A 23,914-nucleotide genomic window follows, 5' to 3' on the forward strand; every position below is an offset into this window, starting at 1 on the left:
CAAATCCACTTAAAGCCCCATCTCTTCTCTGAAGTCTTCCCTCACCACAACGCCCCTAGTGTATACCTCTACGATTTTATTCATCAACATGTAGACACCATCTGGTGCAAAGCAATGTTAATGTTATTAACATAAAAGACACAGAAGAAATATAAGACAAGGCCCTGAGAACTCCCCATCTAGTTCAAGAGAAACATACAATAGAAAAATAATGGAGCCATATAAAAGAATGTTTGATCAAGAGCTAAATGAGAAATAGAAACAAACAAAAATACTACAGGTGATTAGAATTAGGTGTCTCTCCAACCCTATCTTTCACTGATACTCTTACCCCATTTTGTTCCAGTAAGTAATATTGCTCTTTCATATCTAGGTGTTGGTCTGCCTGGATGGTCTCCTTGAATTCTTTTTTTTTTTAAATTTCAGAGAGGAAGAGAGAGGGAGAGAGAGATAGAAACATCAATGATGAGAGAGAATCATCTATTGGCTGCCTCCTGCATACCCCCAGAGGGATTGAGCCCCCAATCCGGACATATGCCCTGACCAAGAATCAAACCATGACCTGCAGGTTCATAGGTAGACACTCAATCTCTGAACCACACTGGCCAGGCCTCTCATTGAATTCTTAGTAAATTTCTTTTTATTCTTCAAAATCCAGCTCAACTGTCAACTCTTCCTCAAGCCTTCTCTACCCTTTAGCCCTCAACAAAATAACCACAATCCCCTCCATGCCTATGTAAACTCCTAATATTGCACTTACTGAGCATATAATTACTTTTTAACCTCATATTCATTGAATTTTAAAACATATGTATCCTTCAATACAATACTTCTATACAGAAATACTTCTGTACTTCAGTACAGAAATACTTCCACATGTGTAAAAAAAAAAGTATACAAATATCCATTGTACCACTTCTATAATTATAAAATAAAATGGAAATGGATTAAATATCCACCAAAATGAAATGTAATGTAATGTAACCATGAAATAAATCTCTATGTACTGACACATAAAGATGTTCATTATTGTTAAGTAAACAAAGTAACTTGCAGAGCAATATGCATAATATGCCTCATTTTTTAATGCACAGTTATATTTTGATGTTTGAGTTGCATGTTCATACATACCTGATAAAACAGGCACATCTGGAAAGTTATTTGGGAGGGAGATGGAGGCGAAGAAGGATTTTAATTTTTTTAATTGTCTATACTTTTGTTAATTACACAAGCCCTGTCTTCCTGAAATACCCTCTACTCAAATGGCAGACATTGAGTAATATGATGTCTGCAGCTAATAACTCACCTAATGAAGTGTTGGGAAATGAAAGAAACCAAATGATTTCACAGCTGAGTCCTGATTGGTCTCTCAGTTGCCAACCTCCTAGAGTTCAGTTTAAATTCCTTCTACAAACTCACAACTCATCAAAGGATAACATTTTTCACCCCAGGAACTGAAGAAATCAACTTCAGATTTTTTTCACCTGAACATTTTGCCTAGTGGAGAGAAAGGTAACATTAATTGACTGTGTTTCAAATCAGAGCATTCTGGGGTTTTTTCTTTTAAGTATCATCTTCTCTCAAAAGGAAAAAAAAAATGGAATGAAAGAGTAACACTATTCTGTTGTTATAGGTAGCAATTTGAAGCATGAAGACTGTGATTCTACTGTTTTATCTTCTGGGATCAACTCAGTCGTTACCAGTAAGTGCAATATGTTTATCTTATGTACAACCCACCTTAGCAGCATCTTAATTACACACCTAATTCTCTTCCTGCCCTCTGTTCTGTGACCCATTTCCTTAGTTTCTGAGTTTTATCCTCCAAGGTGAAAAATGGTAAACTAGTAAAGTGTTAGTGCAAATTTCAATATACTTAACATTCTTAAAGTGCATCGTAGTAGAACTTCTAAAGGTGTCCCAAAATTCACGCAAGAAGCAATTTTGATAGAAAACACGGGTTTATAATTAAAAATTGTAAATTTTTTATTGATTCATAAAATATACAGTATAAGGTTATGTATGGAATAGAATATCAGGTAAATGGCCTCCACAGATTTGCTGGCACATACACACTCTTTTGTTGAAATTTTCCATGACCGTTTTGCATAAATGTGGCTGAATTTTGATGAGGCTCATTTTCATCTTGATGGCTTGGTTAATCGACAAAATTGTCGCATTTGGGGTTCAGAAAGTCCATGAGTGATTGTTGAGAAACAAATGCAACCACAACGTGTCACTGTTTGGTGTGGATTTTGGGATGGAGGCATCCTCGGACCAGTCTTCGAAAATGCGGCTGCTCAGGCAATAACAAAAGAGTGTGTATGTGCCGGCAAAGCCGTGGAGGCCATTTACCCGATATGCTATTCCATACCTAACCTTATACTGTATACTTTATGAATCAATAAAAAAAATTACAATTTTTAATTATAAACCTGTGTTTTCTATCAAAATTACTTCTTGCGTGAATTTTGGGACACCCTTCATTAATTTGGCAGAGCAATAGGGTAGAAATTAGGAGAAAAAAAGAACCCCTTAGATTATATCTACTCAAAATGAATAATTATTTTAGTTTCTAAAAAGAATTTAAGATTTTTGTTGGTGACTATTTTCTCATGACTAAAGAGATAAACTGGATTTTCTGATTTTTCCAATTGGAAGCACAAAACATCTAGATTATCTAAACTCCAAAAAGACTACCAAACCATACAGTTGCAAGGGAATATTACAAAAATTTTTGTGACTTTTGACTTAGACCATTTCATCACAAAATGTATTTATACATAACAGGTTTTTTTAAGAAAATGAGCACTTGCATTTGAACACATACTCAAATTGTCCTCCAATATTTTACAGACATAGAGATGAGTGGTTTGGGCCTCTAAGTGGATTTCCCTTTGGCTCTTTGAAATGCTTATGTGTAGACATTAAAAAATAATTACAATATATGTATTTGCTATGAAATAGCAAAATGCAAAGAAACATTTTAGGGGAGCTTTGAGCCCACTTGACACTTCAGTAGTCATCCATATAATCAACAAAGATTTATTGGAAACTCTATAAACCAGATACTGTGCTAGCTACTAAAAAACAGTGGTGAGGGGGAGGAAGGGCATGACCCTTCATGTTATTCACTACACAATAGATGCTAACAAATAATTTTTTTAAAGAACTGTCAAATAAGTTGTAACTATGATTAGTCCTATGAAGGAGAAGAAGAGGGTAATCTTGTAGGAAGGGGATGGGACAGACATGAATAAACAACCTTCTTATTTCTTTCCAAATGATATATATGCCTTCTTGAAAGAGGTTATCTGCAAAAATTCAACTTCTAAACAAGGTAAATTAGGAAGTTAATTGTTTTGTAAACCACAGATTTCCCACTTTACTAAATAAATTTACCAAAAGTTTCCCCGAAATAGGGTATCTCTACTATATTTAAATTACCATACATTTTGTAAAAGCTCAAGATAAATAAAACCTTCACAGCTATCATTCAAGGTAAACTGAGGAGTAGCATGCAGGTCAATGCAGATTGCTAATAGCCAATAACACGAGAGCAGCTACAGTTAGTGGCTCAGGGGATGCAGGAGGTGACACCAAGATATCTATTAGGTATAATAGTGGTATCTGTCAACCAAAAAATCAGGACACATGGATGAGATTTTTTAAATTATTTGTGAGTTTATTGAATTATCATAAGCGCATAAAAATGAGTCAATTTGCAAATGTGGACACTTAAAACAGCCTAGCACTTGTTTTTAGTGGCTCAAGTTTGGGAATTGGAGATGGGGCAGGTCGCATTTTCAGGAGAATGGGCCTCAATAAGAAAGTGAACTCAAGCAAAGACTTGAAGCAGGTGAGGGAATGAGCCAATGTCCAGGGAGAGAACATTCCTGACAGAGGGGATGGGTAGAGGTGAGGCTCTGGGGCAGGAGTGGGCCTTACCTGTCACAGAGATAGCAAATAGCCAACAGCAGCAATAGAGTGAGCGAGGGAAATGAAATGAAATGGACAGTCAGGGAGGCACGGGGGCCCAGGGCATGAGGGGCGGGCGGGCCCCTGTAGAGTAGAGTCTCTGGCTTTTACTCTGAGTGAGAATGGAAGCCAATGCAGGAGCTGAGCAGAGGAGTGAAAGGACCGGACTGTTGTTTTCAAAGGACCACTCTGGCAGCCGTGCTAATAACAGTAGATGGTAAAGAATAAAAAGAAATGTGCAAAATTTGTATTTCCATATCTTAAAGCTTATAGGGACTTCTAAGAATAGATAATTCCAATCTTTCCTCTTAACACTGAGGGGAAATGTCCCAAAGTGAAACCAAAAGTTAATGGCAGCTCCAGAGTATATCCAAGTGGCCAAGGGCACATGCTGAAAGGCTACACCACATGGCCCTCTGAGATGCAGCCAGAAGCAAGGGTGACAGAGGGGTGGGCCTGGCCAGGGAGCTTCCACCTGAATGCAGAGGGAGTAGGGAGAGAAGCTAAGGGAAGGATTCATTTCTTCAAGGGCCAAGAACTCTTGGGGGACCCTGTACTGGCTCTCCCACTCACCCTGTACCTTGGGCAGGTCACTTTGTTTGTCTGGGCCTCGGTTTTCTTATCTTTAAAGAAAACCATACAAACATAGGGTATCCCCCAAAAATGTATACACACTTTAACAGCTGATAGCGCAATTTTGAAAAGTGTTTGTATACATTTTTGGGACACCCTGTACATCATACGGATCGCCAGCACATTTTCACCCCTTAAATTTAGTGCTTCTCAAATACACTAGGAAAATACTCTGGCCAGAAAAGGGAGTTCACTTCCATTACAGAAAGTGACTAGCCAGGCACAGGCAAAAGCAGAAAGCTTTGTTAAAATGCATAGGGAATTGTGGCAGAGTGCATTCAAGCATTAGGAAAAAGCAGATGTGAACGGAGCTAAGGGCCAGACTATGTATTTCATGCCCTGAGAAAAGAGGAAGGCAGTTACAGAAAAGAAATGGAACCTGGGAACTACCACCAGAAATTCATGTGCCCTGCCCCACGCTGTCTCCCACCACACACCTCCTGGACTAGCATTTTTCCACTCTATGGTTCTATCTCCTGCCATGCATGAAATGTTCCAGGAAATTAAAACTGCTCCAAAACACACAGAGCCTACAGATGGACATTTTTGCACTGGGACTACTAGTTACGTCCTGTAAATGAATGGATACAAAATCTCAAACACATCACCGCCTCGAAAATGTTTATCCCAGATGCAGCTCAAACCTGCTTTGGGACTTCCTCCAACGCAGCTGGTTCCAGATCAGACAACCCTACTCAACCGGCAGCAGCCACATCAGGTGAGTCCCCCAACAGGAGCACTGCAGCCAGCAAAGGGAACGTGGTAAGACCAGTGGGTTTTAAATCAAGATTTCCACGGAGTCTCATAACTAAACGAGAGTGAGGCTTTCCTTTTTGGAGAAAAGTAAAGCAAGAACAAATACACTTTTTTTGAAAATTTTGAGTCGGGAAAACAAAGCATCCTAATTCCTTTTCCTTTTGTCTGAACAATAATTTGTTTTAGTAACCAAATCTAGTAAAATTTGAAAAGCAATAGCTACGGCTGTTGACAAAGCTTGGTCATCTATGTGCCCTGTGATACTGTGACATGTCACATGGTATTTGCCAGTGCTAACAGGGAGGTAATCTTAATAGAGGTAATCTATAAAAATAACTGCAGATTTCCTCCAGTTCCATTGTTGTTGATGAGCTAATGCCTCACTATAAAGTCTGTTTCTTCAAAATATATTTAAATGCTTTGCCTTTATATAGACTTTATGAAACAACAGATAACACCAGAGTCTAAGGTTTTAATCTATGGTCATAAACCTATCTTTCTCCTTGCAGTGGTTCTCAACCTTCCTAATGCTGCAACCCTTTAATACAGTTCCTCATGTTGTAGTGACCCCCAACCATAAAATTATTTTTGTTGCTACTTCATAACTGTAATTTTGCTACTGTTATGAACCATAATGTAAATATCTGATATGCAGGATGTATTTTCAGGGGTCATGACCCACAGGTTGAGAACCGCTGCCTTAGGGAAACTGAAGCTTACGTAATTTAGAAAAAGAATACAAAGTTAGATATGTAAAATTAAGTACTAAAGTGAATAATTAATCATGAAATGAGCAGTAAGAAATACACATTTTTAAAGCTGATAAATACCATAAACTAGATAGACTGCTCAGGTGCCTCCCAGGGCCATGGAAGGGGGCAATACTAGTGAAGCTTCACCTTCATGGGAGCATAAGTTACTTAAGGATGTCCACCACTGGCAGGTTGGTGAAAACAGACAACCTCTCTCTCATACATCAATTTCAATGCCCTGCAGGTCTTCCCTTCTTTAAGTCTAGTACCATTGACACAGATGCTCACCATGGTGTCAGATATGCAACTGGTAAGTACCCTTTTATTTTATTTAATAGCCATTATTAAGTAAATATAATACTTAATGTTGAGTGTGTGTATATATGTGTGTACCCACAAACGTACACATACACACATATTCATTGTAGATCAATGAAAGAGAGAAGACAGAAAAGTCAGAGAGCTGAAAGCTATTCAGCACATCATGAACATTTTTTTTAGCAAAAGGGACTCTAAAGGAATTACAATTCTCAAGCCTTTACTCCTTTAGTTCTTCTTACCTCTTTTACAAGTTCCTCGCCCCATTTCTTCAGCAGGCTTTCCTCTCTTTTCCCCCACAACATGCACCCACCATTCAAACGCTATAACTGTTAGCTTCACCTCAACAACTAGAGAAAACCAGAAGGGGTAGAAGATTTTCATTTTTCATAAAATATCTGTATAGTTATTTAAACTATATATAGTTTAAGTTCCTTTGCTGATTAAAGTGGATTTTTACCTAGTAATCAGATTTATATAGTAATAGATCCTATGCGGACTAGATATTTTATTCTGACTCCTGAAATTTTCATGGGGATACATCCTATGAAGAATCATTTCTTCATGAGAAATCCATCAGAAAATTCCAGGAATCATTGCTGTTAGAGCCAAAAAGGGAAATGCAGGTTGGAATTACCTAAGTTGTTCTCAGAGAATGGTTAAATGCCAAAGAAAATTTTAATATGAAAAAAGTTAGTCAACCTATGGTTGTATTGGTAGACTACACAAATCTTGGAACTTCACCTCTATATCTAATTCTAAATGCAATATAGTATACATTTGCATAGTAACTTCTCCATGTAAACATATTTTACATTTGGTACATACATGTTAGCTTCCTGAATGTCAAACTGAAACAATACAATGACAACCTTCTTTGCCTTACAGTTAAATCCTCCTCCTGCAGGAATGGCACCTGCTGCCCATACCCTCCCACTGGCCCTGGGGGGATTAAATGTTCAACAGCAGCTGCAACCCCAAGTAAGTTCAACAACAGGACTTCAGTTAAAAATTGGGGAGCGCCTTCTCTTAGGTGGAAGCCTAAAGGGGAGGAAATAACTTTTTCAAGGTTCTTAAACATTTCCTCCAGATAATTTGTAGAGGGATGTTCTACAGGACATGGAACAGTCTTTGACAATTTGGGTCGTGCTGAAAATCCATGAGAACACTCCTAGAAAACTGAGCATTCTGTCCTGAGCATTCTGAACCTCTCTAGAATACATTTGTAATGGGTAATAGAAAAACGTGAAGAGTTGGGAAGATTGCGAAGTCAGAAGTATAAGGAGGTAAATGAGAAGTAGCAGGATTCTTCTCAAGCATGTTGTGTTTTCTATTGAAGACCTTCTGGGTGGCCAGAATCGTCCCAAATTAAAATTAAGAGGTGAATAAAATTTAAATTCTAATCTCCTTTTTGTACCTTTTTGTCAGGCCTGCTCAAAAGTCCCCAAGTACTTTCTAGTTCTTACCTACTTCCTACCATCATTGCTTTTATGGAAAACCCTCTCGATTCCTATATAATAAAAGCCTAATATGCAAATTGCCCCCTCGGGTGGCTCTACTAGGAGTTCGACATGCGCTGACCACCAGGGGGTGGTACGAAACATGGCGGGCATCGGCAACATGGTGCTGGCAGCGGTGGCAGTGGAGGCACTGCCGGCCCTTATGGGCCCAACGAGGGCAGGACTGCAGCGGGATAGTGGAGCAGCTGAGCATGCAACACCAGGCCAAGACGGGTACGAGCAGGAGCCTGATCACCCCACTGATCGCCCTGCAGATAGATGGCCACCAGTGGCAGCGGCGGCAGTGGAAGGTGGAGCTGCCACCTGGCTCCCAGGCGTTGAGGGAGCTGGGCAGGGGCCCAGCCCTGATCCATCACCCCACAGGCAGGATGGTGGAGCAGGTGAGGGGGCGGCACCAGGCCAAGGTGGAGTTCCAGGTGGGGCTGCAGGGCTGTAAGGCTGGGGGCACAAGCTGGGGCCCAATCCCCAGAGGCCACTCCAAGGGACCCCACCCATGCATCAGGCCTCTAGTTAAGATATAAAGGACATATTTAGGACATCAAACACTTAGGGATGTGTTTGAATTTTAACTATGGACAAAGCCCAAATATCTACCTTTCTGAAACTTCTTTAAATAGATTATTAGGCTTTAAGGAAAAATCCAGTAGGGCCTTGACTTATGAGTGTCCCGACTGAGTTTTTCGGATACTAGCCGTCTCTTGGCCGATTTTTTGCTTTGAGTTGAGAGCTAAAATTCAGGTTATGAGCCAGCTTCAGATACCCCACCGCTAGTTGGCGCAGCAAACGTCACAGTGAGCGCCACAACATCAGCCCAGCATCACGTGTCTCACTCGGTCACTTTTTGATTTGACATACGAGTAATTTGGGTTATGAGCTCCGTCACGGAACGAATTAAACTCGTAAGTCAAGGCCCCACTGTATAATGATCCCTTTATGACTGGACTAAGTCATTATGGATAACTTATTCTCCCTACCAGATTATTTTAGCCCCACATAATGGTCTAATTTTTTTTAGAAGCTTTATTATTTACTATATGCATCATATATAGTAATTATAGAGAACTTAGAAAATATAGATGAGCAAAATAACCTCATAAAATTCAGCTTAACATGGGGGAGGAGGCCACAACATAATCCTAATGGTCAGGATTAAACACTGTCAGCATTCTAGGGTATGTCTTTCCTGTCGTTTTTTTTCTATGATGTGTTAAGCACATATTTTAAGAAAATTGCCCTACTCTACCCTTGAAGTCAGACTTAGCACATATTTTAAGAAAATATGTTCTTACAATATCTAATGTTCTATCATTTGATTTTTTATTTAATAAATATTGAATAGTCTTTGTGTTTTGAGATATTCACTTATAACGTTGTTTTTAATGATTGCTTAGTTTTTGTTGTATTACAAAAGTTTGGTCTATTTTTTTTTTTTAATTTTGCTTCTATAAATTATGCTACAGTGAACATTTTTTTAACTAAGTCTTTGACCATATCATGATTATCTTCTTAGGAGTAGTTCTTAGGAAAAGAATTTGTAGGTGTGAAGACATAAAAATATAAGACTTTTAATACACATTCCCAAATTATGAAGCATGAATACAATAATGGACCAATATATCCTAACCATCTTCTTACTACTATGGACACCTCCAGGTTTTAGTAAGAGTAAGCTTGTATTAATTAGTAATTATAATCAAAGCTGAGTTTAATTGACAAAATAATTTTAAGCTGCTCAATTAAATTTTACATCATATGCGACTAATACTTTTTTTATACCTTTGTCCAAAATAACAACACAACACACTCTAAGCGGCTTCATTAATTCATAGTTGTGACATTCTGTAACATAACTAACTTTTACATTTCTTTTTTAATATTGAAATGTATACTTGTACTTATTTCCTACAGATATTTTAGAGACTTCACTCAACATATTTGCTGCTTATATACATCTCAATAATAAAAGCTATTCTCTGAAAAAGACTAGAGAAATGGGCATATAAAATGAACATCTCTTTAACACGTGATCCTGGCATGGTCCTTATGCCAACTGCCCCACTTCAGTTTCAATCTTTGCCCTGCTCTAACCTTGAAGCCAGACTTAGCACATCTTCACATTCACTCCAGTCAAATGCATTAGTGGTCACTGCAGATGTTACTAAAGGTTCAGTAGAGAGGATTTAACAATGCACATTCCCCAACATGCAATATCATAAATCAATCTCCATTCTCAGTGGAGATTCTTCACTCTCTTTAGGCTATACCACCACCAAGGATCCCCATACCTGCCCTTCTCCTGTGCACCCAGTCCTTCTGACCCTGCCTTTCCAGGGTCCTCTGCCAGAAACTTGGGCACCTGTCCAAAGCTCCCATTTTTCAAAGCAAGGCCAACATGGTGGAGTGAACTCTAGATTCACACAACGTCTGGTCAATCCTAGCTCTCCACTTATTACCTGCATGATGTTGACCAAGTTACTTAACCACCCATGGCTCACTCTCCTCATAATTTAAAATGGGAGTAAAATACAACCTACGTCTAGAGCTTTTATAAAGGTTAAATGAGTAATCATACATAAAACACTTAGAATACTTCTTACCACACAGTATACATTCACCAACTATTAGCTATTATTATTTCAAATAATTTCTCTAGCAAACACTAATAAAATAATTTATTTTTACATTGGTGAAATATTAAATTATCTGTAATTACTTAAACATCTCTAGTTTCCTATTTGTATCTTTTTGTTCCTTCCAACTCATCTTTTTTAAAAAAAATTCAATTTTGTTTTCTCCCAAATCTCATGCCCCTTCCTCCCAAACCCCTTCCCCGTTGCCACACTGAAATTAGTTGATTTTTGGTCAGTAGCCAGAGATGTAATGAAGAGGAAAGCTTTTCTTAAAAGTATGTACTTTTTACCTTTTGTTACTATGGCTATTACTGTCCTGGGAAATAGTAAAGTTAAGAGTCTATTTCATGAGACTTCCAAATCTTTGGGGTTAGTTGCTATTAAAAGTTCTATTTTGATTACTTTCCTGACACTGTGTGAATCTTTTTAGACATAAAAACAAATCCTAAAGCCCTAGTTCTCTTTGACAAACTCTAGGTTAGTTCTTAAAGAACCAGAGCACACCAACACCTCATCCAAATCTGCCTGACTATAAATTCGGGACATTTACAAAGTTACCAGTGACCTTTCAAAATATTTCTCAGTTCTAAGAGCTCTTTCAGTGCCAGGGATTATTGAACAATGTCATCCATCCTTTCCTTCCAGTGCTCTATTTTAACAGTGGGACTACCAGGCGACCATCGTGAGACTAACCATAAATGCTTCAAGAATTCATTGTATTTGAAAATACTCACTGTGTTTTCACATATCTTCTTAAGTGCTATACAAAATAAACACATGCTTTTTTATCTCGTTTTATATCATTATTTCTTGGGATAATTTTCAATTTGGAGGTAGATTAAGGCCAAAATTATTTTTTGATCATCCAATTTACTAACGTCTACCTTCTAGATGCGCTGCCTTGTACAGGTTTTAAAATCTCCCCGGGTCTAATCTTCTTTTTTACAAATTGGATGAGTTCTGATAGCCACCCAGCTCTATGAGTCTACATCTAGGATTATAGATGATACATTAGTAACAAATACTTGTTGAACAAATGTTGTGTTTTTTAAGAAAGTCTTGATATTGATATCATCCATCAGAACTTACCTTTGAATATGTTTTTTACTGAATTTATTATAATTTTTTTCCAGATGTTACCACTTATTGTAGCACAACTTGGAGCCCAGGTAAGGTTATTTCATATGGTGGCTTTTGTTTTAAATCATCTTAGTGTGAAATATTTAATCTTGCCTCGATTCACCAAATAGTTGCCAAGTTTACTATTTACTTTGCATTGTATGAACACTGATAATAGCAAGAACACTTATTGAGCACTTACTATGTACCAGGCACTGTTGTAAGTATTTTATTATTTATTATGTACTATCTCATTTCATCTTTGAAATAACCTTTTATAGACAATACTAGAGGCCTGGTGCACAAAATTCATGCACAGGGGGGAAGGAGTGGAGGGGGGGGGAGGTCCCTCAGCTTGACCTACACCCTCTCCAGTACGGGAGCTCTCAGGGGATGTGCTACTGACAGCTCGGGCCCACTCCCCGTGGTTCTCTGCTCTCTGCGGGGCCTGCCTGCTCCACACCACGGTGATGGGAAAGCAGGCCCTGCTGGGTGCTGCCTGCGGGCTGTTTGCCTGCTCACAGTTTGCCACCACCACCGCCTAGCAGGCCCTGCTGGGTCCTGTCTGCAGGTCCACTTGCCTGTTGCAGGTCGCCACAGCAACCGCCCAGCAGGCCCTGCTGGGTGCTGCCTACAGGTTGCTGCCGCCACTGCCCAGGAGGCCCTGCTGGGTGCTGCCTGTGCCCTGCTTGCCTGCTGGGCTCACGTTGCTGGGGTGATGCTGCCAGCGTCCTGCCCAGCCTCTATAGGTGCTGCCATCTTTTTGTCGTGGAGTGATGGTTAATTTGCATATTACTCTTTTATTAGATAGGATTTTTATTGCCAATTTGAAGGTGAGTAACTGGAGATACATTAATGCAGTTACAATCACAGAGATAGTAAATGTCACAGGTGACACAACCAGTCAATTCTTTAAATCACACTGTTAAGACAAAAATAAATTAATGGGATTGATCTGAGTTATAATTTGGGGGATTTATTTTTTAACTTCAAATTTATTTATTAATTATATATCATTTCCCTAAAAAAGTATACAAACATTGCCCCCTCTCTCTCTCTCGTGTGTGTGTGTGTGTGTGTGTGTGTGTGTGTGTGTGTGTGTGAAAGGTAATTCTTGAGATTACTGGTAAAATTACCAATGGTCAAGATCAAATATGAGCATCAGATGGCAGTTTTTACTTCTAAAGGCAGAATCAAATATAAAATTTAGATCAACTCTTGATTCCAGATCTGGTAACACATCTAAGGAAATAATCTGAAATATAGCAAAGGTTTATTTACAAATATGTTAATCTAAATAATATTTATAGTACAGAAGAATATTGGGTGCAACTTAAATTTTAAAGAAAGGAACATAAGTTAGCTGTGCAACATTAAAGCCAATATTTTGTGATCATTTGAAAGTCTTCTTATTAAAATAGGTCTGTAATGTGGTTGAATGGTCATCGTATAGTATTAAAAGAAAAAGTAAGACAGAAATTGTTTAAATGACATGATTTCTATTATATGAAAAACAAATGTGTGAAAAACATCTGGAAGAAAATATATCAAACTCTTCCAGATGAGATTATGTGATTTTTCTTCTTGCTTTCTGCACTTTCCTAGTTTCCTCCAATGTGCATCTATTACTTAATAATGGAGAAAATATATTTTTAAAATATGAAAGACTTCACATCACTCAAATAATGTTAGCTGTCTAATATCATGTGCTGACAAGAGTTTTGTACTGCAAGTCACAAAGCAGTTTAAAATTTTGTTGAAAATAAAGTCTATTTTTACAATTTTAAAAATTAATTTTTTTAAGTTATGTTATACACATCTTGCCATTAATATATTAAAATTTGTCTAACAATTTTTGTTATTATTTTTTAGGGTACTATCCTAAGCTCAGAGGAATTGGTAAAAACATTTTTTAATTGCTAATATTTAAAATTCTTTTCAGTGCTAATACAATGCTGTTTTCTGTCCTCATATTAATAGTCTCTTTGACCACAAACCCTAAACTCGTTGTCTTCTACAATAAATTGAAAATTTTTATAGGTCTTTCCATTAAGTTATTATCCTTTGCCTAGGTGGGCCTTTTATCTTCATTATCCAGTTACTTTTCCATTAATTTGACTTAGCTTTTGTTTTCTGTATATTGATGTCAGATTCAATTCTATCCAGGAAACCAATGCATATTTTTACTTTATACTTATTAAAATCCAGGATTGTAAATTACTGAAATGCAATAACAGAAGTTTTTAATTTATAAATATATATAAAATTTTTGCAGGAAAATTTAATTTCCTTGACTTAAATTTTTAATTTTTATAGGAAAATATATTTTTTAGTGTTTTGTAGTGATAGATGAACCTAAATAATACTAATATTATCATTACCAGGCTCTTCTATGCATTTTCTGCAAGTCATTTTTAGAGAAAAATGAATTAATATGGTATCTAAACATGACATTGAAATTAAGAGTTGAGACATTATCTGAGAAGACAGTTTTTTTTAAATTTTGTATTGTAGAAAAAGGTAGAGACTTGATAGATTGTCCATAAATAAAATAATGGGGCTGTTCTGTCAACATTAACACATTTACACCTACGTTTACCAGTTTTTGAGCCAATTCTATATAACAGGCACCTAATAGATTTTTTTTCTTTATTGATTAAGGTATTACATATTGCCTTTAATCCTCACCAAATTACAAAGCCAAAGTTTTGTTTTTTGTTTTTTTTAAATATATTTTATTGATTTTTTACAGAGAGGAAGGGAGAGGGATAGAGAGTTAGAAACATCGATGGAGAGAGAAACATCGACCAGCGCCTCCTGCACACTCCCTACTGGGGATGTGCCCTCAACCAAGGTACGTGCCCTTGACCGGAATCGAACCTGGGACCCTTGAGTCCGCAGGCCGACGCTCTATTCACTGAGCCAAACCGGTTTGGCAACAAAGCCAAAGTTTTTAACCCAACTCTATAGATAAAGAAACTGAGGCTCAGAGAGCTTAAGAAAATTAGGTTCCAAGCTCAAAAACAGATTGAAAGCCATTTTTCTATCTACTATGCCAATGGTTTTAAAACATTTTTTAGTAAAACCCACAGTAACAGCTATATTTTTCATTCAGCTAACACAGATAACACACATACTACACACACACACACACACACACACGTTTCATGAAACTATATTTACCCTTATTATATGGACTACAATAGGTAATTTATAGTCTACTAGAGGCTCAGTGCACGAAGTTTGTGCACAGGGGGTGGGGGGATGTCCCTCACCCCGGCCTGCACCCTCTCCAATCTGAGACCCCTCAGGGTATGTCCGACTGCTGGTTTAGGCCCGATCCCACAGGAATTAGGCCTAAACCGGCAGCCGGACATCCCTCTAGCAATTCAGGACCACTGGCTCTTAACCACTCACCTGCCTGCCTGCCTAATGCCTCCAACTTCCCTCCCCTGCTGGCCTGATCACCCCAAACTGCTCTCCCCTGCAGGCCTGATCGCCCCTAACCCCCTGTCAGCCTGATCTTGTCCCTAACTGCTCTCCCCTGCCAGCCTGATCTTGCCACTAACTGCCTCTGCCTCAGCCCCCACCATCATGGCTTTGTCTGGAAGGAAGTCAGACGTCCGGAAGATGGCCGGTTGACCTGGTCTAATTAGCATATTACCCTTTTATTAGTATAGATATAGACTATTCTTTTTATCTTGTTTTTAATGATGAGTGCAACCCACCTGCTTTATTTCAAACCTATGGATATCATGATCCCCATTTGAAAACTTCTGTGCTCTACTGCTGTCTCTCATGCGGCATACATTTAATTCTGGCTTTAATATCTCATAAATCTACAGTGGTGTTTCCCAAACTTCAGTCCTGGACCTCAAATCAGGACAACTTGGAAGGCTGGTTAGAATGCAGATTTCTAGGTCCTGCCCTCAACCTAGTCTATCGTAATCTAACAATGGAGCCTAGAAACTTACCTTTATAACAAATTCCTTGGGTGGTTCTTATGAAAACTAACAATCAAGAACCATGTTCAAGGAAATTGAACTGAATCTTAATTGTGAGCTCTTGGCCCTTTTTATACCATGAAAACACCTACAGAGCTAGGAGGTCCTAGAGAACTGGGCCCTGTCTGAACTCTCTCCAAAACCAGCCAATGTCAAAATATTCCTTCTTGCCCTCACCAGTTTGGCTCAGTGGATAGACTGTCGGCCTGCGGACTCAAGGGTCCCAGGTTTGATTCCGGTCAAGGGCATGTACCTCGGTTGCGGGCACATACCAGTGGGGAGTGTGCAGGAGGCAGCTGATCGATGTTTCTCTCTCATCGATGTTTCTGACTCTCTCTATCCCTCTCCCTTCCTCTCTGGAAAAAAATCAATAAAATATATTTTTTAAAATATTTCTTCTTAGGTGGAACTTCTCACAGTAATTTTTTCCCTGGGGGGAGGGGAGGCAGGGAAGGGAGAGGAAGAAGTGTGGCAGCAGCAGCATCCATTACCACTGTGCAGATCATTGACAGTTCAATAAAGAGTTCCACTGGGAAACCCCAAGGAATACACAAGTGGCTGAATTACTAAGAGAAATATTTATGACCAAATATTCCAATGCCTTTGAAAAACGCATCAAAAGACAAATGAAGGGATGCAAACCATGAGATGAGGATTGATTAATCTACTTGAATTAATTTTGCCCATTAATTTTTAGTCTCCTAGATTACCTTTTAAAAAATTAGGAGCACAGGAAAGACTATGATTTAGGTTAATAACAGAGACATAGCCCATCATAATTCTATGGATTTTCTGCCTGAAACCTACCTCCAAACACACCCGACTGGCTTGATTGTGGCTTTCCTTTTCTGAGGGAATTGCAGTACTGCAAGGAATCCCAGTAATGAAGCCAGCATGAGGCGTGGCTCAGGGAGAGAGACATTTCCTTTGAGGAGGACCCATCTTTATTATTTTCTCTGACTCTACCTTCTCCGTCCTGCCATTCCTACCCAAACTTGCCCTCAAAGAAGAAAGGCTGGTTGACTGGCCTTTAAAATGTATTCCTTTAACTTTGTTTTCTGTTTCCTTCCCTCATTCCAGCCAGTGGCCCCGCAAATCTTCACAGGCCTCATCTTCCACCCCTTGCTCTCCGGAGCCATCCTGCCCACCAGCCAGGCTAATCCAGACATCCAGAACACAATCCTTCCTGCGGGACAAGCAGGAGTAAATCCTGCCGTCCAGGGAGCCCCAGAAGGCCCCTCCCCGACCCCCAGTGGCACAGATGATGACTTTGAAGTGACTACTCCAGCAGGCATCCAAAGGGGCATGCACATCGCCGAGGAAACCACTACCGGGTTCCCCCATGGTACGTTCTCCCAGCCAGGAAAACGCCCTGGATCATGACAGTCATCTGCAGAGAGGGAGAGAGGAGTTCTTTGTCTTGTTGATAAATACAGATCTTAATAAAGTCAGGGAGCCCCTTTACTCACAGTAGTGCAACAATGGGAGGGAATATTTTCACTGGGCCACCAACCCTATTGGCTGGACCCAGAAAGAAGAGATTTAATTGCTGGCATACATACTTTCCACCTTAGGTTGGACCTGGAAATATTTTGAAACAGACTGACTCTCCTTTTCCCATCTCAGACACATACAGGCCCACAGAAGAGACAGTTCATCCATCATGATTATTTTTTCCACTCACTGATCATGGATGAGCCTCCAACTTCTCCCGAACTTAATGCTACAAGCAGCCGCTAGTAACACACTGCACTTAGCACACAGACGAACCCGTGTGCCATTCTCCTCAGGTGGGACTTGAGAAATGTTGCAAAAATAAGCTCTTCTAGTGGGAACAAGCAAAGATAATAGTTTAACAAGTGTGTATGTCTGGAACCAAATGTCCTTGGGGATAAAAGAACAATTTGATATTGATACTCTTGCTCCTAGAAAAGAAATTCTGATGGCAGGTAGAAATGTTTAAATTCAATATGCTTTGACCTCATTTTAAAAGTGTTTTCTTTTCTTCCAGGAATTCAGTAAGCTGTTGCGAATTTTTTCAACTAAACCACCTTAAGTGTGGTGATACATAGAAGTATTTGTCATTGAGCATATTATGAAAAAAATTGAGACACTGAAGAATACCAGAAGAAATTCTTAGTTAACTAAAAACTTTCTTGAAATTTCAGAAAACATGTTCTTCCTAGAGAATACAGACTTTTGAAAAAGAGTAATTAAATAGATGATTTGTCTTTGAAATGTAACATGACACTATCTTGGATATGCATGACACGTACATTAAAACATATTTTGAAAACTGATGTTTTCTTCTTTGAGGATGGAAGAAAGTTAGACCTTTTCAGGGATGACCCTCAGGTCTAGGACTATCTGTAGTCATGGGAATGGATACCCAGCAATGGAAGGAAATGCTCTGATTTCCTCACAACCACCTTAGGACTTACTCCCCAAATTTAATTTCAACATAGAAATTATTTTTGATTGTCTAAAACAGGGGTCCTCAAACTTTTAAAACAGGGGGCCAATTCACTGTCCCTCAGAATGTTGGAGGGCCGGACTATAGTTTAAAAAAAAACTATGAACAAATTCCTATGCACACTGCACATATCTTATTTTGAAGTAAAAAAAAACAAAACAGGAACACATACAATATTTGTATTTGCATGTGGCCCACGGGCCGTAGTTTGAGGACTCCTGGTCTAAAATATACAGTGGAAACAAAGAATTGTAAATCATATTGTTTCTCAAGCTACTTACATATAGAGCTAGTGATTATGGTGTTTAATGCTTAATTTTGGTATGTCTGAGAATGAGAAATGACAGTGCTAAAAGTTATTATTAAAGGTGATTCTCTTGCTTCTCACACCTAAAAGGTAGAATTTAATCTGATTTAAGTTTATAACCTAGACCGGTGATGGCGAACCTATGACACGCGAACTCTTTTTGGTTGATTTTTCTTTGTTAAATGGCATTTAAATATATAAAATAAATATCAAAAATATAAATCTTTGTTTTACTATGGTTTCAAATATCCAAAAATTTTTATATGTGACACAGCACCAGAGTTAAGTTAGGGTTTTTCAAAATGCTGACACGCCAAGCTCAAAAGGTTCGCCATCACTGACCTAGACCATTACAGTTCACTCAGAGTGAGAGAGGGTGAGAGAGATTAATACAAACTATACTACACTATGGCCCCCACAAACGACAGATATGGATAGATTTAATAATATACCTCAGTATATTTGAGTCAACCCCGTCAGTATAGAATAAACCCACCCTATTATACATATATATATGTATATACATATATATCTAATAAAAGACAAAAAGGGTAATTGACCGTACCTTTGCTATGCTTCCCATTGGCTAATCAGGGCGATATGAAAATTAACTGCCAACTAAGATGGCAGCTGGCAGCCAGGCAGCTGAAGCGAGCAGGAGGCTTGCTTGCTCCAGTGATGGAGGAAGCCAAGGTTCCCCACCTGCCGCGGCCTGGCTCTGAGCTCCGTAAGCAACAAAGTTTCAATTATAGAAGCTAAACAAACCCCAGATACCTGCTTTCAGCAGGCCATGGCCTCAGAGCTGGAAACGAGCAGGAGCCAGCTCTGAGCTCCAGTGATGGCAACAAAGTTTCAATCATAGAAGCTAAACAAACCCCAGAATAAAAAAAAAAAAAGAAAGAAAAAAAGGAGAGGCTGAGAGTTTCAGTTGCTGGCCAGCCTGAAAACGGCCCTCAGCCCCTCACCCAGACTGGCCAGGCAACCCAGTGGGGACCCCCACCCTGAAGGGGGTGTGACCAGCTGCAAACAGCCATCAGCCCCTCACCTAGGCTGGCCAGGCACCCAAGCGGGACCCCCACCCTGATCCGGGACACTATTCAGGGCAAACCAGACGGCCCCTACCTGTGCACCAGGCCTCTATCCTATATAGTAAAAGGGTAATATGCAAACTGACCTTAACAGCAGAAAGGCTGGGAATGACTGGTCACTATGACACACACTGACCACCAGGGGGCAGACGCTCAATGCAGGAGCTGCCCTCTGGTGGTCAGTGCACTCCCACATGGGGAAGCTCTGCTCAGCTACAGCCAGGCTGATGGCTGCCAGTACAGCGGTGGTGGCGGGAGCCTCTCCTGCCTCCTCAGCAGCGCTAAGGATGTCTGACTGCAGCTTAGGTCTTCTCCCCGCTGGCAAGTGGACATCTCCCGAGGGCTGCCAGGCTGCCAGAGGGATGTCTGATTGCCAGCTTAGGCCCAATCCTCCGGGGAACAGGCTTAAGCTTGCAATAAAGTTTCTGGACTTCTCACCTACCACCTTTTGCCCATGGCTTCATTCTTTGAATCCGTCTGGATAAGAACCTGGGAAATAAATCACCCTTGCACCCTGCTCACCGAAAACCCCCGAATCATAAATATGATGATCAAAGCAGATAATCTGTGAAAGTGTTTTGCAAACTCCAAACCACTGCAAAATTTCATTTTGTTTACTTTCAATATCCTTCAAACCAGCTGAAATTATCTGTCCTTCCAGCCCCACACTTTCTCTCTGTCCTTCCTCACTGTGCTTTCTTAGGTTAGGTGTATGGTTACTCTCAGACCAGGTACATCCATACAATGGAAAATTATTCAGCTATCAAGACACAAAAAGTCATGTTGTATCTACCTGAGGGAACCTGAAGACTTCCCAAAGGCTACAAGCACAGACGATTTTAAGGGTGCAATTTCCCTTACTAACTCCCACATATGTACTTTCCTAAGACAGATCCACCTGAGAACCTGTTCTTTTCTTCTTCTCCCTTCCTTGTCACTCTTCTCCCACCTTGCACAGAAAGACCTATTTCTCATCTATCCCTGACCTCACTGTGGAAAACTGCTCTGTCATAGAAAACCTCCAGGACACACAATAAAAGAAGAATGTCAAATATTAGTGCTGATATTAAGAATGAGAATGGCCTTTTGCAACTCAGATAGTTCCTTGTTCTTAGCTTTCAAAAAAAATTAAATGGGGACCTACTAGAATTATCAGATGATCATCACTGAAAACAATTTTGATCATAGAAATGAAAACTAATAAATTAAAAATGTTTAGTTATTAATTTATTTTAAAATCTCAATAATACATAAATTACATATTAATACAAAACCATGCTTTTAAATTAAATATAACTTTTTAAAATTTTGGTGAGCATGCTTGAATTTAATTAACAAAAATTAACTCAATATGGCTCATAGCCTACATGTAAAATGCAAAGTGATAAAATTCCTAGAATATAACAGGAGAAAATCTAGTGGCTTTGGATTTGGTGGTGACTTTTTAGATACAACACCAAAAGTAGTCTCCATGAAATGAATACATTTTTAAAATAAATTTAAAATTTCTGCTCTGCAAAAGGCAGTGCTAACAGAATGAAAAACCAAACCATAGATTGGGACGAAATCTTAGCACAACATGTCCTATCTAATAAACAGGGAATATGCAAATTGACCATCACACCATCACAAAGATGGCGGTGCCCATAGCCACAAGATGACAGCGCCCAGTCCCCTGAGCCCCGCTGGAGTCCCCCAGTCCTTTCAGCCCAGCCAGGGTTGGGGGGTGGGTGGCAGGCGCATGGTGTAGCCAGACCTGCCCTCAGCCCCCCAGCCACCCAGGGCCAGCCTGAGGCACAGGCAAGCCTTGGCTGTGACACCCGAAGCACAGGCAAGCCTCGGATGGTGGCTTCCCAGCTGCCCAGGGCCACCCGAGGCTCAGGTAACCAGGGCTAGCTGAGGCTTAAGCTGCCGGCAATGGCAGCAGCAGAGGTGTGATGGGGGCATTACCTTCCCTTGATCATTGGGTCACCTCCAACCCCTGAGGGCTCCAGGACTGTGAGAGGGGGCAGGCTGGCCTGAGGTAACCCCCCTCTAGTGCATGAATTTTCATGCACTGGGCCTCTAGTATCTGATAAAGGGCTGGTATTAAATATACACAAAGGATTTATAAAACTCAACAATAAGAAAACAAACAGCACAATTTTTTTAAATGGGCAGAAAATCTGCAGACACCTCACCAAAGAAGAAACAAAGATGGCAAATAAGCATATAAAGAAATGTTCAACATCATATGAAATTGCAAGTTCAAAAAACAATGAGATACCCTTGTACACATGTTGGAAATCTAAAACCCACAACACTGATATACCAAAAGCTGAGCGGATGTGAAGCAACAGGAACTCTCATTCATTGCTGGTAGGACGCAAAATAATACAACCACTTTGGAAGGCAGTTCGCACTTTCTTAGAAAACTTGACAAACTCCTCCTTATGATTCAGCAATCATGCTCCTTAGTATTTATCTAAATGAGTTGAAAATGTGTGTTTACATGAGAATCTGCATACAAATGTTTATAGCCATTCTACTCATAATTGCCAAACTTGGAAGCAACCAAGATGTCCTTCAATAGTTAAATGGATAAACAAACTTGGTACATCCATACAATAGAAAATTATTCTGCTATCAAGACATGAAAAGTCATATTGTTAAGTGAAATAAGTCAATCTGAAAGGATATATACTATATGATTCCAGCTATATGATTTTCATGACATTTTAGAAAAACTAAAACTATGGAGACAGTAAAATGGTAAGTGGTTTGCAGAGTTTTAAGGGAAGGGAAGGATGAATAGGAGGAGCACAGGAAATTTTTAGGGTAATAAAACTATCCTGGTATGATATTGAAATTGTAAATACACATCATCATACATTTGTCAAGACCCATAGAATATACAACATAATGTAAACTTGAAATTTGGTTATTAAAATTGTATCAGTATTAGATCATCATTTGTAACAAATGTACCAGACTAATGCAAGATGTTAACAATAGGATTAACTGTGGAGAGAGGGAGAGGGGGTAAAGAGGAATTCTGTACTTTCTGCTCAATTTTTCTGTAAGCCTAAAACTGATTTTTAAGAATATTAATGTTTAAAAAGATTTGAAAAATACTGCTTTGTATTTTAAAATATTAGCCCACAATGTTTGCAAATTGAAATGGTTTGCTAGAAATAATAGAGCTGAGATAGAAAATATTGCCCCCTAGTGGTTGTGAAACAGAAGAAACTAAAAGTGTAATGAAATGGCTGCAGCCATGGAAAGACAGCAATAACCCTTTTAGAGGGACAAGGTACTTCCAGAGGATGACTCAAATATGATAGTCATCCATAAATCTAAAAAAGAACTCAAGTAGACAGGAAGAAGGATTAAAGAGGACAACATTTAAGCAAAATCAGATATTGTATAAGCAAAATATATAAGTGATTGACACCTTATGATACCTTGGGAGTGACTCAGAAAGAAGGGAAGCAAATTCTATAACTCTTCCAACTGTTGAAGTCTCCTCTGGGTAGGAAGACCTCTGCAGGCCAGGAAAAGAGGCTATAAAAACGCAGGCTCACCCTCCCAAGAATATTGACAGACCTGATCAGTAGATGTCTAATCTAAGATGTTAGAAGCCACAGTCAAGCAACTCAATGGAACTAAACAAACACAGGTGATGATCTTTTATAGCATGCCCACAACTGTTTCTACACATTTTTTGTAGAAACAATTAGGGTTAGAGAATACTTTTTGCTTGTTTTTGCCGGGAGCTTATGGGAACAATCTGGACCATCCTAATCCAATTTTAGAATTTGATGTTTTTCTGGGTCACTCAGATAACAGGGCAAAAATGGCCTCAAATACTGGATCCTCCTCTCTAGAGTCTCATCCCCTCTTGGATCTTGGTCTAGCAACTTAGAGAGCGGCATTTGATGAGAAGGAAGGAGAGAGTTTTTAGGAATAACGTTTTGATGGTTTTAATTATATTTCTATTTGATTCAGCTTTTTAGTTGTCTTGAGCAGGGGGAATCAGTCCAAGCAATTTAATCTACCATTGACAAAACCAGAAGTCCCTTCCTGATCTTTATTTCTAGCCCATTCCACAGTATTTTTGGCAGAGGGAATATACAGTATATTAACAATCAAAACACGTACAGTGCTTAAGGAATTGGCTGGTTCCGATGCCTGATGGTTCCCTGTTGCTCTCAGCTGGGGCTTAGCTGCTGATTCTGATAAAGTAGGAACAATTCTACCTGGTGTCTCAACACCCTAGTCCAGTAAGAAGTGCTTTTCATCAGAAATACATCTAAAATCTCAAAAATTAAACATTAATAGTCCCCTATTGTCCTGAATA

General features: G+C 39.3%; 1 protein-coding gene across 1 annotated transcript; it reads left to right on the forward strand.

Annotated features, from left to right (window-relative positions):
• Positions 1–1,648: 1,648 nt before the first annotated feature.
• On the forward strand, positions 1,649–17,729 carry AMTN (amelotin). Its single transcript, XM_036333273.1, has 8 exons — positions 1,649–1,702; positions 5,240–5,326; positions 6,361–6,426; positions 7,323–7,415; positions 11,718–11,753; positions 13,576–13,602; positions 16,788–17,052; positions 17,719–17,729. The coding sequence occupies exons 1-8, from the start codon at positions 1,649–1,651 to the stop codon at positions 17,727–17,729; spliced, it is 639 nt and encodes a 212-aa protein (XP_036189166.1).
• The last annotated feature ends 6,185 nt before the right edge of the window (positions 17,730–23,914 follow it).

Source organism: Myotis myotis, unplaced genomic scaffold (assembly GCF_014108235.1).
Source record: "Myotis myotis isolate mMyoMyo1 unplaced genomic scaffold, mMyoMyo1.p scaffold_m19_p_1, whole genome shotgun sequence".
Classification (NCBI taxonomy): Eukaryota; Metazoa; Chordata; class Mammalia; order Chiroptera; family Vespertilionidae; genus Myotis; species Myotis myotis.